The following is a 15,050-nucleotide window of genomic DNA, read 5'->3' on the forward strand; positions in this document are numbered from 1 at the left end:
GCGATTAGGCTGTGGTCCATAACATATGTCTCTACCTAATATTTTGTCTCCAAATGCTGGAAACATCATTGGAGGTTTCATGTGCTACTTTAAGTTTAAAACTGCTGTCTGAATGTGTATAGCTTTTGATGGTGTCCTCAACATTGGGGGGCAAAATGTTAGTCAGTGAAATATGCACTTAACCCATAAAACAAAAGTTGTGAAAATTGTGTTTATTACTTTTATCTAATAATTAAAGATAGGTTAGATCTGATTGAGTTAATAAGTAATGTCGGCATCAAATAATAATCATTTAAAGAAGATAAAGAAAACTGTTACATATGTCAACCAATTAGAATTTTAAGTGCTGTACATAATTTAATGATAAAATGTTATTTGATTGTGAATGGGAATTTTTATTTTGGATAGAGAAAGGAAAATACGCCATTATTGTAAATTTTAATAAATATGTATGCAAAACATAATTTTCTCCAAAATATGTATTTATATGCACTTTAATGCTGCACCAGTGACCTTGTAAAGGTGACAATGGTAAAGAATATCACTAACGCATACATTTAGTCCACTCAAAAACTCAATGCATTTTGCATACAAATCTGTGCTTGAGTAATAGTCAATTAGTTGATTCTTTGAGGAAAATATCTGTCATTGATTAATATGCAGAACCTAAGTATAAATTAAATTATGCTACATTCAGTGGGCTTAATAATAGCAATTTTAATTACTCTTTTATTTTTACAGGGGAGAACTTCATTCAGTTTGGGTTGGAATGGTAATTGCACTTCTGTCCGGAGCAGGTGTTGCCATTTCTGTGTTAGGGGACAACATTGCCTCACTAGTAGGTGTAGCCATATCTGCCTCCCTCCTTCCACCAGCTGTAAATGCAGTAAGGAAATTGTACAAGCAGTTCTTGATAAAATAGTGATAGAAAGTGTGTTTGAATAAGCATGTTGTATCTCTCAAATATGTTGCACTACACAAAATTCCATTATTGTATGTTAATTTGAGAGTATATCCATTTCCAGTAACTAAACTGAAAAAGTGCCAAAAAAGTAGAATTGACTAATCTCAAACTGAGTAAGACACACAGAAATCTGCTTTTACAGTGGACTTGAGAGAAGATTTAATGCCTCTCTATGGTAGAAAAATGAAAATATCTGTAGGTGCATCTGAGACAGATTGTGCATTTAGTGTACAAGATGGGCTCTAAAGTATTTGGTAACAGCACATATAACTTGATGTAAAATTTAGGAATTATTTTACATACTGATATGATTAATTTAACACTGGTAGGAACTCTGTTTTACTTTGTGGTAGGTGAGGATAAAATGACCACAGTAAAGAGAATGAAGGGCTAACATTTACAAGCGAAGTATCATGTGCCAAGGGGGGAGGGGGGAGGGGGGAGGGGGGAGGGGGGAGGAGAGAGAGAGAGAGAGAGAGAGAGAGAGAGAGAGAGAGAGAGAGAGAGAGAGAGAGAGAGAGAGAGAGATCAAATTCAAAGGAAAGTGTGAGTTGCAAAGTACACAGGAAGATATTAAAAAGAATATAAAAAGAAAATAATTGTTCTGCCTGCAACATAAAACCTAGCGTGGAATAAAATAAAAAATAAATAAAAGTTCATGTGCTCACCAGGTTATGAGTGTGATATTGTGTAATATTTCTATTAGTAGATACTCAGGGGTTTATTTATTTCTCAATTTCAATCATTCTCTGGACCAAATCTTGTTTTCTTTTCTTTTTTTTCCCCTTTGTACACAGTGCTAAAACCAATGTCTCTGCATTGGTATCTGTTCCCATTAGAGTCAAAATGCTTAAACATGTATGCAGAGCATGACAGCTGCTTCAAAAGTGAGGTCAGATGACACACTTCGTTGGTATGTCTGTGCACTTGTTTGACAAACCATTAGATAAAAATCTCAATTTGACAAAATATTTTGATTGTTACCACAATCTTTTAGAAAGCAGGTGAGACAAAAATCAAATCATTGTCTACAAGGTTAAGCTACTTAACAACAAATGACAACAACCAATGGACATGGAATAATAATCAAGGACAGCTGTACTGTAGTGTTAACAGTTTTTACCTTTGAGTGATGGAAGTTTACCAAACACAATTTATTGGGCGATAACAAAAATAGCTAGGTTGTTTAAAAGTACAATTATTTTTGTGACAGTATTCTATGTAGTAGGGTAGTCTTATGCAAATTTCACAGGACTGACCGAGCAAGGTGGCGCAGTGGTTAAACACTGGACTCGCACTCGGGAGGACGATGGTTCAATCCCGTGCCCGGCCATCCTGATTTAGGTTTTCCGTGATTTCCCTAAATCGCTCCAGGCAAATGCCAGGATGGTACCTTTCAAAGGGCATGGCCGACTTCCTTCCCCATGCTTCCCTAATCCGATGAGACCGATGACCTCGCTGTCTGGTCTCCTTGCCCAAAACAACCCCTCACAGGACTGACTTCATCTATTTTTGTAAGTAGCTGATGTCTCAAGCCATATTTTGTGACAGTTAAATGTCAGTTGGCAGTATTGACCTATAAAATGGATAAAAATTTCACCTGTAATTAAAGATTCATTTGACTCATGTATTTTTTTAACTCTCAGGGAAAGTGTTGTTATTATTGTTGTTGTTGTTGTTGTTGTTGTCATCTTCAGTCCTGAGACTGATTTGATGCAGCTCTCCATGCTACTCTATCCTGTACAAGATTCATCTCCCAGTACCTACTGCAACCTACATCCTTCTGAATCTGTTTAGTGTATTCATCTGTTGGTCTCCCTCTGCGATTTTTACCCTTTACGCTGCCCTCCAATACTCAATTGGTGATCCCTTGATACCTCAGAACATGTTCTACCAACTGATCCCTTCTTCTAGTCAAGTTGTGCCACAAACTTCTCTTCTCCCCAATCCTATTCAATACCTCCTCATTAGTTATTAAATCTACGCATCTAATCTTCAGCATTCTTCTGTAGCACCACATTTTCAAAGCTTCTATTCTCTTCTTGTCCAAGCTAGTTATTGTCCATGTTTCACTTCCATACATGGCTACACTCCATACAAATACTTTCAGAAACGACTTCCTGACACTTAAATCTACACTCGATGTTAACAAATTCCTCTTCTTCAGAAATTCTTTCCTTGCCATTATCAGTCTACATTTTATATCCTCTCTATTTCGACCATCATCAGTTATTTTGCTCCCCAAATAGTAAAACTCCTTTACTACTTTAAGTGTCTCATTTCCTAATCTAATTCCCTCAGCATCACCTGACTTAATTCGACTACATTCCATTATCCCCGTTTTGCTTTTGTTGATGTTCATCTTATACCGTCCTTTCATTACAATGTCCATTCCGTTCAACTGCTCTTCCAAGTCCTTTGCTGTCTCTGACAGAATTACAATGTCATCGGCGAACCTTACAGTTTTTATTTCTTCTCCATGGATTTTAATACCTACTCCAAATTTTTCTTTTGTTTCCCTCACTGCTTGCTCAATATACAGATTGAATAACATCGGGGAGAGGCTACAACCCTGTCTCACTCCCTTCCCAACCACTGCTTCCCTTTCATGTCCCTCGACTCTTATAACTGCCATCTGGTTTCTGTACAAATTGTAAATAGCCTTTCGCTCCCTGTATTTTACCCCCTGCCACCTTTAGAATTTGAAAGAGAGTATTCCAGTCAACATTGTCAAAAGCTTTCTCCAAGTCTACAAATGCTAGAAATGTAGGTTTGCCTTTCCTTAATCTAGCTCCTAAGATAAGTCGTAGGGTTAGTATTGCCTCACCTGTTTTAATATTTCTACGGAATCCAAACTGATCTCCCCCGAGGTCAGCTTCTACCAGTTTTTCCATTCGACTGTAAAGAATTTGCATTAGTATTTTGCATCCGTGACTTATTAAACTGCTTGTTCCATAATTTTCACATCTGTCAGCACCTGCTTTCTTTGGGATTGGAATTATTATATTCTTCTTGAAGTCTGAGGGTATTTTGCCTGTCTCATACATCTTGCTCACCAGATGGTAAAGTTTTGTCAGGACTGGCTCTCCCAAGGCCATCAGTAGTTCTAATGGAATGTTGTCTACTCCCGGGGCCTTGTTTCAACTCAGGTCTTTCAGTGCTCTGTCAAACTCTTCACACAGTATCGTATCTCCATTTCATCTTCGTCTACATCTTCTTCCATTTCCATAATATTGTCCTCAAGTACATCGCCTTTGTATAGATCCTCTCTCTCTCTCTATATATATATATATAAAATGCAGGGAAAGTAGCTTGTAATATTAGAAAATTTGATTACATTTGGTCTCTTCCTTTATCTTACTTTCATGCAGTATAATCTACAGAGAAAGCCATTTCTCACCAAAAAAAATCTTGTTGTATAGTACATCTCCTTGCCAAAATGTTCTTGTTTCTCATAAAATTCTACTTGTGGGAAGTAATCTTAGTACTAAGATTTTTTCTGTCTGTTGTATTGTATTTCCCCTAGATAGTAGTTTTTATTGGTAGAAATTCCATATTGTATGGAGGTTGTACAGTGTTTCAGGGAGAGCATAAGGGAACAATTGACAGGAATGCGAGAAAGAAGTACAGTAGAAGAAGAATGGGTAGCTAGCTCTGAGGGATGAAGTAGTGAAGGGAGCAGAGGATCAAGTAGGTAAAAATACGAGGGCTAGTAGAAATCCTTGGGTAACAGAAGTAGTATTGAATTTAACTGATGAAAGGAGAAAATATAAAAATGCAGTAAATGAAGCAGGCAAAAAGGAATACAAATGTTTCAAAAATGAGATCGACAGGAAGTGCAAAGTGGCTAAGCAGGGATGGCCAGAGGACAAATGTAAGGATGTAAAGGTTTATCTCACTAGGGGTAAGATAGATACTGCTTACAGGAAAATTAAAGAGACCTTTGGAGAAAAGAGAGCGACTTGTATGAATATCAAGAGCACAGATGGAAACCCAGTTGTAAGCAAAGAAGGGACAGCAGAAAGGTGGAAGGAGTATATTGACGGTCTGTACAAAGGCGATGTACTTGAGGACAATATTATGGAAATGGAAGATGATGTAGATGAAGATGAAATGGAGATACGATACTGCATGAAGAGTTTGACAAAGCACTGAAAGACCTAAGGCGAAACAAGGCCCCGGGAGTAGACAACATTCCAGTAGAACTACTGACGGCCTAGGGAGAGCCAGTCCTGACAAAACTCTACCACCTGGTGAGCAAGATGTATGAGACAAGCGAAATACCCTCAGACTTCAAGAAGAATATAATAATTCCAATCCCAAAGAAAGCAGGTGCTGACAGATATGAAAATTACTGAACTATCAGTTTAATAAGTCACAGTTGCAAAATACTAACACACTTTCTTTACAGATCAATGGAAAAACTGGTAGAAGTCGACATTGGGGAAGATCAGTTTGGATTCCGTAGAAATATTGGAACACGTGAGGCAATACTGACCCTATGACTTATCTTGGGAGCTAGATTAAGGAAAGGCAAACCTACATTTCTAGCATTTGTAGACTTGGAGAAAGCTTTTGACAATGTTGACTGGAATACTCTCTTTCAAATTCTGAAGGTGGCAGGGGTAAAATACAGGGAGCGAAAGGCTATTTACAATTTGTACAGAAACCAGATGGCAGTTATAAGAGTCGAGGGAGACAAAAGGGAAGCAGTGGTTGGGAAGGGAGTGAGACAGGGTTGTAGCCTCTCCCCGATGTTATTCAATCTGTATATTGAGCAAGCAGTGAGGGAAACAAAAGAAAAATTTGGAGTAGGTATTAAAATCCATGGAGAAGAAGTAAAAACTGTAAGGTTCGCCGATGACATTGTAATTCTGTCAGAGACAGCAAAGGACTTGGAAGAACAGTTGAACGGAATGGACATTGTAATGAAAGGAGGGTATAAGATGAACGTCAACAAAAGCTAAACAAGGATAATGGAATGTAGTCGAATTAAGTCAGGTGATGTTGAGGGAATTAGATTAGGAAATGAGACAACTTAAAGTAGTAAAGGAGTTTTGCTATTTGGGGAGCAAAATAACTGATGATGGTTGAAGTAGAGAGGGTATAAAATGTAGACTGGCAATGGTAAGGAAAGCATTTCTGAAGAAGTGAAAACATCGAGTATTGATTTAAGTGTCAGGAAGTCGTTCCTGAAAGTATTTGTATGGAGCGTAGCCATGTATGGAAGTGAAACATGGATGATAACTAGCTTGGACAAGAAGAGAATAGAAGCTTTTGAAATGTGGTGCTACAGAAAAATTGCGAAGATTAGATGGGTAGATCACATAACTAATGAGGTAATGAATAGGATTGGGGAGAAGAGAAGTTTGTGGCACAACTTGACTAGAAGAAGGGATCGGTTGGTAGGACATGTTCTGAGGCATCAAGGGATCACCAATTTAGTATTGGCGTGCAGCGTGGAGTGTAAAAATCGTAGAGGAAGACCAAGAGATGAATACACTAAACAGATTCAGAAGTATGTAAGTTGCAGTAGGTACTGGGAGATGAAGAATCTTGCACAGGCGAGGGTAGCATGGAGAGCTGCATCAAACCAGTCTCAGGACTGAAGAACACAACAACAAAATGGTAACATTCTTATCATATTTTGTGTATTTTTGTTTATTTATTAACTTATTTATTACTGCATTTCTTATACCAGTCATGCTTTCTACATATTTTAAATGATCTCCATTATGACAAACTTGTTACAGGAAGTTTAATTTGCTATGAAATCCAACAATTTGAAACAACTGTAACTTAAATAGTAGAAATTTTATTAGTGATCACCTTAAAAAGGATTATATTCATACATAAGATAGAACAACAAAAATAAATTGCAGTCACGAGACAAGGTTTGGAAATGGTGGTAAAGAATGAGTTAAAATGCAAGTTGCGAAGAAAGGGGAAATTAGTGAACAAACGAAAAGAGAAAAAAGTGTCACAGGGTGAAGATGGGAGCATTTATTTTCCTATTGGACAGAGAGAAACTGACCATAGGTTAGTTTTCAAGGAAAAAGTTGTGGTTGGTAGAAGTTCAGCTTCTTAAACGCTACATGGCACTGAATTTTGTACAAAGTACAGGGTGGGTTAACCCCAGAGTAAGAGTTTGCAAATGCTTTTATTTTATGGGTGGGTACTGCTAGGATAACGCAGTCTTACTTATCTACAAGTGAGACTTTATGTTGTGTTTATGACAACATGGCAGACATTTGATCTCTGATGTGAGGTACTGGGGTGTACGCACTTTCAGGCGATTATGATATTGGTGGAGCATGTATTAGTCACATAACTAATATGACTGCAGTCATCATTAAGTAGGTGTATGAGGCACTTGCATGGAATCAATTTTGCCAGTGTAATGAACATAAGCAGTTATAGTCAGCTCGAACAGTAAAGAGCTTTCAGTACTCATGCCACAATTAATTGCATTGCTATAGTAGAGGTTCAGCAGAAAAAGGTTTATTCATGTTTATGTTTTGTGCCCTGTGGAAATATGTTTCTAAATTTCTGGAGGTTATACAGGAAATTAGTTTCCCTGTGCATGGTAACAGTACAAGACCAGTTGAGGTGTCCATACCAAGTTACACCCAGCTCCTTCACAGTTATTTGATATGATATTGGGATGCTAGCAAGAAGTTGTTCACAGAATTGAGAACTAACTTATTTCAGATGGGATGCAATAATTATTTAGGACTTTTTCACTTTTAGTTTAATCCTAGGCTTCACACCCACCTGACCACTGAAGATAGATTGGCATTCATCTGAATGGTGGAAGTACTGATATCTTACAGTCTGACAGCTCAGTGAAGCTGAAAGTTGTTGTTATTGAAATGATATTTACAGGACAGAAAGAACGTCATGTCAAAAGTTGGATTTGCATAAGTATTTAATCAGTTGATACCAAACAATATATTGCAGGACTTTGAATGTGCTGGGGTATGAACATTAATCATATAGGTCTTGACACTCTGACAGGTGATGATTCAGAACTTTATTGGTGCCAAATAATCAGTGAGTTGTCAATATATGGCAAAATTCCTGAACTCACTTAAACTTCTTGGTTCCCTGACAAAGATACTACTGTGCTACTATGATATCTCAGGAATTGAAAAGATAACTGCATAAAAACTAAAAGACAAAGAAAATGGGAATTTCAGGATGGAATAACAACTACATGGAGAGGATTGACCGCTGCTCAACACAAGTCACAGAAAAGCGTAGTGAGTAAGAATACTACAGATATTTTTCAGTTATGTTTATGTTGTTCTTCTCCACACACACACACACACACACACACACACACACACACACACACACACACACACACACATGGCCCGACTTACAGAAAACGCACATATGCCAGTGTAGAGAGAACCCTTCCAAATTTTAACTCACATTACTGTTGATCAGTGTGGGACCATTTGTGATGCTACAAATGTCAATACAATAGCTATTCTTACCATACATGATCCAACAAGTCATGTTTAATATAAGAGACTGCATAAACCATCCTTCATTGGAATTCTTCCAAATTGGGTAGCAGTGGAAGCATATAACTTCATAAAGAATTCATATGGAGTTAAATAAGATGACCTTGGGGCCAAAGAAGACAAGGAGAGTCATAACAGGAACTACATCCAATCCATTGCTGAAGCAGTTAGGCACTGAGGTCATCACAAGTGTCTGAAAATAAGTGTGGTCGAGCACCATCTCATTGCAAAATGAAGTCCCCGCTATCTTGCTGTAATTCTGGTATAAGCTAATGCTGCAGCCTATCTGGGTATACAAAACCAATCACTGTTTTCTCTACAAAAATTGGCCCATTAACTTTTTGAGGGGACATGGCACAAAAGACATTAACATTTGATGAATGACAAGTTTGTTCCACAGTCTCAGTGGCTGTTCTGTGCCTGAAACATGCACTTTATGACGATTCATCCTTCCAGATAAACAAAACACATTTTCAGTACTGAAAACCAACTTCTGTGAAAAACCATCTTCATACAGTAGGCACTGCAAGTTATTGCAAGAGTCAGAACAAAGGTCATTTTCCTGAGTAGTCACCAGATTTTACAGACAAAAATTTATGTAAGATGTGCCAGACAGTTGACTGTGGTATCTGCAGTTTTCTGCTTTCACCTGTTGTCAGTTTCTTAGGGCACCTGATGAATTATCACCACACACAGTCCACCTTTTGTGCTCATAGTCCTGGGCCATCTGTTTTCCCACATTACCCAAACAGTCTGTCTAACAGAATGTGTTGTACCATCCACGGACTGTTTTATCTGTTGGAGCTTTGACCTAATATTTGTCTCAAAAACATCACTGAACCATCACAACTGACTCAGATTTACTGAATTCAGGGACACAAAATCCATGCATTGCTCCATTGTATGCAATATTCTGACACACCTACACCTTAGACACACACTCTGCAAGTACTACATGAATTGAAAATGAGAGAGATGTATTGTGGTTTTGGCACAGTTATCTTCTGAAATCCCAAAGGTACTTCTGAATGGCTCTTTATATTCAGTCCTGGTAAGAAAGTATCTTGCTCCTTTGCTGATAAATAAATTATGTCAAATGGACAACAGGGATCATATTCAAAAATGTTTAAGGTCAAATCTGAAGCCCAAAAGTTACAAAGGACACCAAAAGCTGCAAAATGTGGCTAAGCAGGATATTTGAAATTCTAAACAGCCACTTTTAATGTGCCATGAGACAAATACAAAATTTCTGTGGAAGTATTTCTGAAGTTTGTGTATCCACCTCTGTAGCTGTGTCTGCTAAAGCATGCCTGTATCAGGACATTCAAATTCGAGGTAAGCTAGTTCATATCCTGATGGAATACATTTTTACTGGCAGTATTTGGCTGCCAAGGTCAGGAGAGGTGAAGCCATAAAATTACTGATCACACTTTGCATACATACCCTGGTTAAATTTCATATCTGTCCAAGATATCTCATGAAATAAGGGCATATGAGACACTGTTGACGGTAATCTTTCTGTTTAATGGGGAGTTTCAGCCCAGTGGCTCCCTTGGTGCTCTTGGAGAGGAAGTGGTTACATGCCTGTGCTATCACTGGATTTCATCATCTATCTTCTCATACTGTAATAATACTAAACAAACATGACTTTACACTATACACACAGCCATTACATTCACCTACACTCAACAAATACACACGAAAGACAACTCTCAAATATTTGTGAGGAAACGATCCATTGAGTGTGGCAATTTTGATTACTGGTTGAAGCTACATCTTGGGGTCTCCTGGACAGCAATGCTATAGGCCTCTTTCTATGTAGCTTGTATGTTGGAAGGACAAAATAAGAAACTGGTTTTCATGTTTCATCTGACGTACTGAATCAATTCTTTTGGCACCAGTCAGCCACCATGCTTCAAAACACCATCCTCTGCAAGTATGTCGATAACATGTCTATGTGTGCACCTAGAAAAGTGAAAATAAACAAAAAAAGCACCAATGAGACACTCTTCTGAAGCAGTAGGCAATGATGCTATCAACATTACTATGATCAAGAATCTACTTGTCACTAATACTAGTCTTGACTGGCATATTTTTCTCTTGTGAATGGGATGTATTATATTCAGTGGGAAAGTAATGTATTTTGTTGTAATTCTAAGAACAAGCCACAGTCACCTTATGATTAACACCTATTTAAAAAAAAAAAAGGCAGCTAGAAGTTAAATGGACCCCTGAGTAGAGGTGATTTCTTTATTTTTCATACATATGTCACTACTACAAATTTCTAAAGTCAGAAAACATTCATTGAGAAATCAACTGATTCAAAAATTTCGTATATTGCCCTGTTGAGTCAATATAAGATTTTAATATTCAATTAGAAATATCATTATAACTAGTACAACTCTACTTCTGTGGAGCAGGCTGATTCTGAACTCTACTTAGTGCCTTCATATAATAAACCTGGGCCAGCTGGTACAACAAACAGTGTTCATGACAGTAAATATAATGCATCAGTATTTGCTTGTGCATTAGGAAGTGCAATGTTTGCTGCCACTGCCTGGAAGTAATCATAAATTTTAATGGACACACAATTTAATTGGTCATGATTTTTTACAGTACCACAGCCTGCAAACTCAATTGAACTTATCCCATGTTTTTTTTAGTTTGAATTAATGCTTTATTTTCTACCCACAGTATAAGTAACACACTGTGAATTCACAATGCTTCTGTCAGAATTAGGTAGAGGCTTCTGTTTCAGCACAAGATGCATGTTATCCATTTACATCTACAGAGAAGTGTATGGCACATGGTTCTTCCTATTGTGCCATGTATTAGGGTTTCTTCCCATTCCATTCTCATATCAAGTGTAATAAAAATGGTCGCTAAAATGTCTCTTTGCAACCAATAATTAATCTAACATTGTCTTTGAGAATGCTGTGGGAGCAGTATGTAAAGAACTGTAGTATATTCCTAGATAAATTGAAACTTTGTAAGGAAGCTTTTATGAGACAGTTGACATTTATTTTTAAGTGTCTGCCAGTTTAGATTTTTCAGTATCATTATGCTGGTATCCCATGTGTCAAACAAATTGCTGCCCTTCTCAGTATATGTTTATTATCGTCTTGTTTGTCCTGTTTTGTAGAGATCCCATGCACTTCAGTAATATTCTAGGGATGATTGCACAAATGTTTTGTAAGCAGTCTCCTTCATAGACCAATTAAGTTTTTTCAGTAACCTACTAATGAAGCCAAGTTTGCTAACTACTCTGTCCACAACTGAGCCTCTTTGATCATTCCATTTTGAATTCCCACATACTGCGTCTAAGTATTTGTACGAGTTGACTGATCATGATTTTAAATAATTGACAATGTAGTCATAGGCTACTACAAGGAATAGTCAAATGAAAATGAGACAGATGGTAAAAAGGAAAGGGGCCATGTGTTACCAAGGTTTTTTGACTATGATACAAAGATTTCACTGTGAAGTCCTTACATATGCTCCATGCAGTCCCAATCTCTCCCCATGTGATTTTCATATTTTTGGAGCCATGAAAAAGACATTCATTGTCATTGATTTTCTTTGGATGGAGAGGTGCATGCCTGGGTACAACTGTGGTTCTGTAGGCAACCACAAACATTTTTTCCATGAAGGGATTGACTGTCTTGTCTCACGGTACAATAAATGTGTTAATAGTTATGGTGGTGATAAACTGTTTACATACTTTTTTCCGTCTGTCTCATTTTCATTTGACTGCCCACTACATTACTGGATTTTTTTGAATTGAACCATTTTAATTACTGAACAGTTAAACAAATTGATTATATTCGCATCACTTTGATTTCTTAACAAAATCTGTTGGGGTACTGGTGCAGCTTCTTTACAGATAATACTTCATTATAGATAACTGTATGATCTGCAAAGCATCTGAGGTTCCTGTTAATATTATCTGCCAGGTTAGTAATATGCATCATCAACTGCATGGAGCCCAACCATCACACTTGCACTGGGCATGTTTGAAGATTCTTTACAAGTGTGGTAACACTGACTCCCATCCATACCAAGAAATCCTCAACCTAGTAACAAAGTTTGTGTCATGCCCCATATGATGGTATTTTCCATGCAGATTGGCATGAAGGATGTCACTGGTTTTGAGATAATTCATTTAGTTTGATCTCAGAATACATCCTAGAATTTTATTTTACAGCAGATCAGTGTGAATGATGGTGGATGGTAAAATTTGACACAGTGTTACTCTTTTGTAGGCAGGTGTGATTTATATTTTCTTCCAACCACTGGACGTAGATTTTTGGTGAAGGGATCTAAAGTACGTAATAGGTGAGAGAAAGGGTAATTCAAAATGGATTAAAAATTTATGAGAGTTATAGTAGATGTAAATACTGGAAGTCTGACAAATTTCAAGTAAGTAAACGCTCTACAAAGTATTATTTAATTGTGACAGAATTTTAGATAAGCAAATTGTAGCCTTGACATGTCTTCTGTACATCAGAGCCAGCAAGTTCTGCAACTGCAGACAGTAGCTCCAAATTGTGCACATGAGGATGTCAGGAATGGTGCTGATGTCTACTTTGTTGTGAAGATAGTGAAAGTATTGTGAGGGCTTTCTGTTGGCCATTTCTTCTTTAGATAATACCTGGTGAATGCAATCTTCCTGTAAAGCTACTAAATGACATATGAGCCCTGCTTTTAAGTTTGTCATAGGTAGTTTCTGTCTGAGGAACTGTTATTATGTCTTGGACCACCATAGCATATCGACGGTTGAGCTAGCTTACAACCAAAGAAAATTTAGTGTTTCCAGAATGAGATTTTCACTCTGCAGTGGACTGTGCAACGATGTGAAACTTACTGGCAGATTAAAACTGTGTGCCGGACCGAGACTCAAACTCGGAACCTTTTGCCTTTCGTGGGGGCAAGTGCTCTGCCATTCGAGTTACCCAAGCACAACTCATGACACGCCCTCACAGCTTCAATTCTGCCAGTACCTCATCTCCTACCTTCCAGACTTCACAGAAGCTCTTCGTGAAGCCTGCAGAACTAGCACTCCTGGAAGAAATGATATTGTAGAGACATGGCTTAGTCACAGCCTGGGGGATGTTTCCAGAATGAGATTTTCACTCTGCAGCAGAGTGTGTGCTGATATGAAACTTACTGGCAGATTAAATCTGCGTGCTGGACCGAGGCTCATAAAATACTTGCCCGCGAAAGGCAAAGGTCCTGAGTTCGAGTCTCTGTCCGGCACATAGTTTTAATCTGCCAGAAGTTTCATTTCATCACACACTCTGTTGCAGAGTGAAAATCTCATTCTGGAAACATCTCCCAGGCTGTGGCTAAGCCATGTCTCCGAAATATCCTTTCTTCCAGGAGTGCTAGTACTTCTGTGAAGTTTGGAAGGTAGGACGAGGTATTGGCAGAATTGAAGCTGTGAAGGCAGGTCATGAGTTGTGCTTGGATAGCTAAGATAGCAGAGCACTTGCCTGCGAAAGGCAAAGGTCCTGAGTTAAAGTCTCGGTCCGGCACACAGTTTTAAACTGCCAGGAAGTTTTAAAATTTAGTGTTATCGGTTATATCGGTGTAGGAATTTCTGTCCTCCACCTGAACGAACCACAATATAGAATTGTGCCAGGCACAATGCCATTGATGATTCCATCACTGTTTGTTAACCATGTACAACAAAAATTCTTATTTGGGTCACCACTGATGGGATGTGTAATTACATGGAACCATACCATACTCAATCTTCCATTCAATGAAAAATGAGATGGAACTTACACAGATTTATTAACTCCCAAAACCAAATTACTGAGTTAGGTGCAGGCATTGTTTTTTATTAAGAGTAACAGAACATTTCTAACAAAGAGTAAAAATCAGTAGTTGCTCTGTTATTCTAAGAACAAATGTGGTGTGTGACTACAGGCATATCATCATGCTCCAAATTATGAAAATTCTCAGCATCAGGATGACATTCTTCTGTCTTCGCACTTGCACACAAACTGTGCCAAACAACACGTGGGATTTTCACAAGTGAAATTAAATGAAATGATCGTATGGCATTGTTGACTGGGAGGCCCCATGCGGGGAAGTTCGGCCGCCGTATTGCAAGTCCTTTTAAGTTGACGCCACTTCGGTGACTTGCGAGTCAATGATGATGATGATGATGATGATGAAATGATGATCAACACACAACACCCAGTCATCACGAGGCAGAGAAAATCCCTGACCCCACCGGGAATCAAACCCAGGACCCCGTGCGCAGGAAGCAAGAATGCTACCGCAAGACCACGAGTTGCGGACTGCACAAGTGACTATCATACGTGCCAACTGCAGTATCAGCATGTAGGAGTCACTACAAGGTTGTTCTATCTATAGTCCTATTTCTTCTTCTTCTACTTCACTGTGTGAGGAATCTGTTTTTTTTTTTTTTTTTTTTTTATACCTTGTAGAGTTTTGTGGGAGGTACTGTCACCTATCATCATATGAATCAAGTTTTTGGTTTTGGTTTTCTTTCTAAAAATTGTGCCTAACGTTTAGTGTACATT

The 15,050-nt window shown here is 38.1% G+C and overlaps 1 protein-coding gene across 1 annotated transcript in view; it reads left to right on the forward strand.

The window, feature by feature from the left end:
* LOC124606868 overlaps positions 1–15,050 on the forward strand; it is a 231,354-nt gene that overhangs the window by 168,389 nt on the left and 47,915 nt on the right. The window contains exon 8 of the mRNA XM_047138956.1: positions 742–886. Within this exon, the coding sequence (XP_046994912.1) occupies positions 742–886 (145 nt within the window). The remainder of the gene's footprint in view (positions 1–741; positions 887–15,050) is intronic.

This window comes from Schistocerca americana, chromosome 3 (genome assembly GCF_021461395.2).
Source record: "Schistocerca americana isolate TAMUIC-IGC-003095 chromosome 3, iqSchAmer2.1, whole genome shotgun sequence".
Lineage (NCBI taxonomy): Eukaryota > Metazoa > Arthropoda > Insecta > Orthoptera > Acrididae > Schistocerca > Schistocerca americana.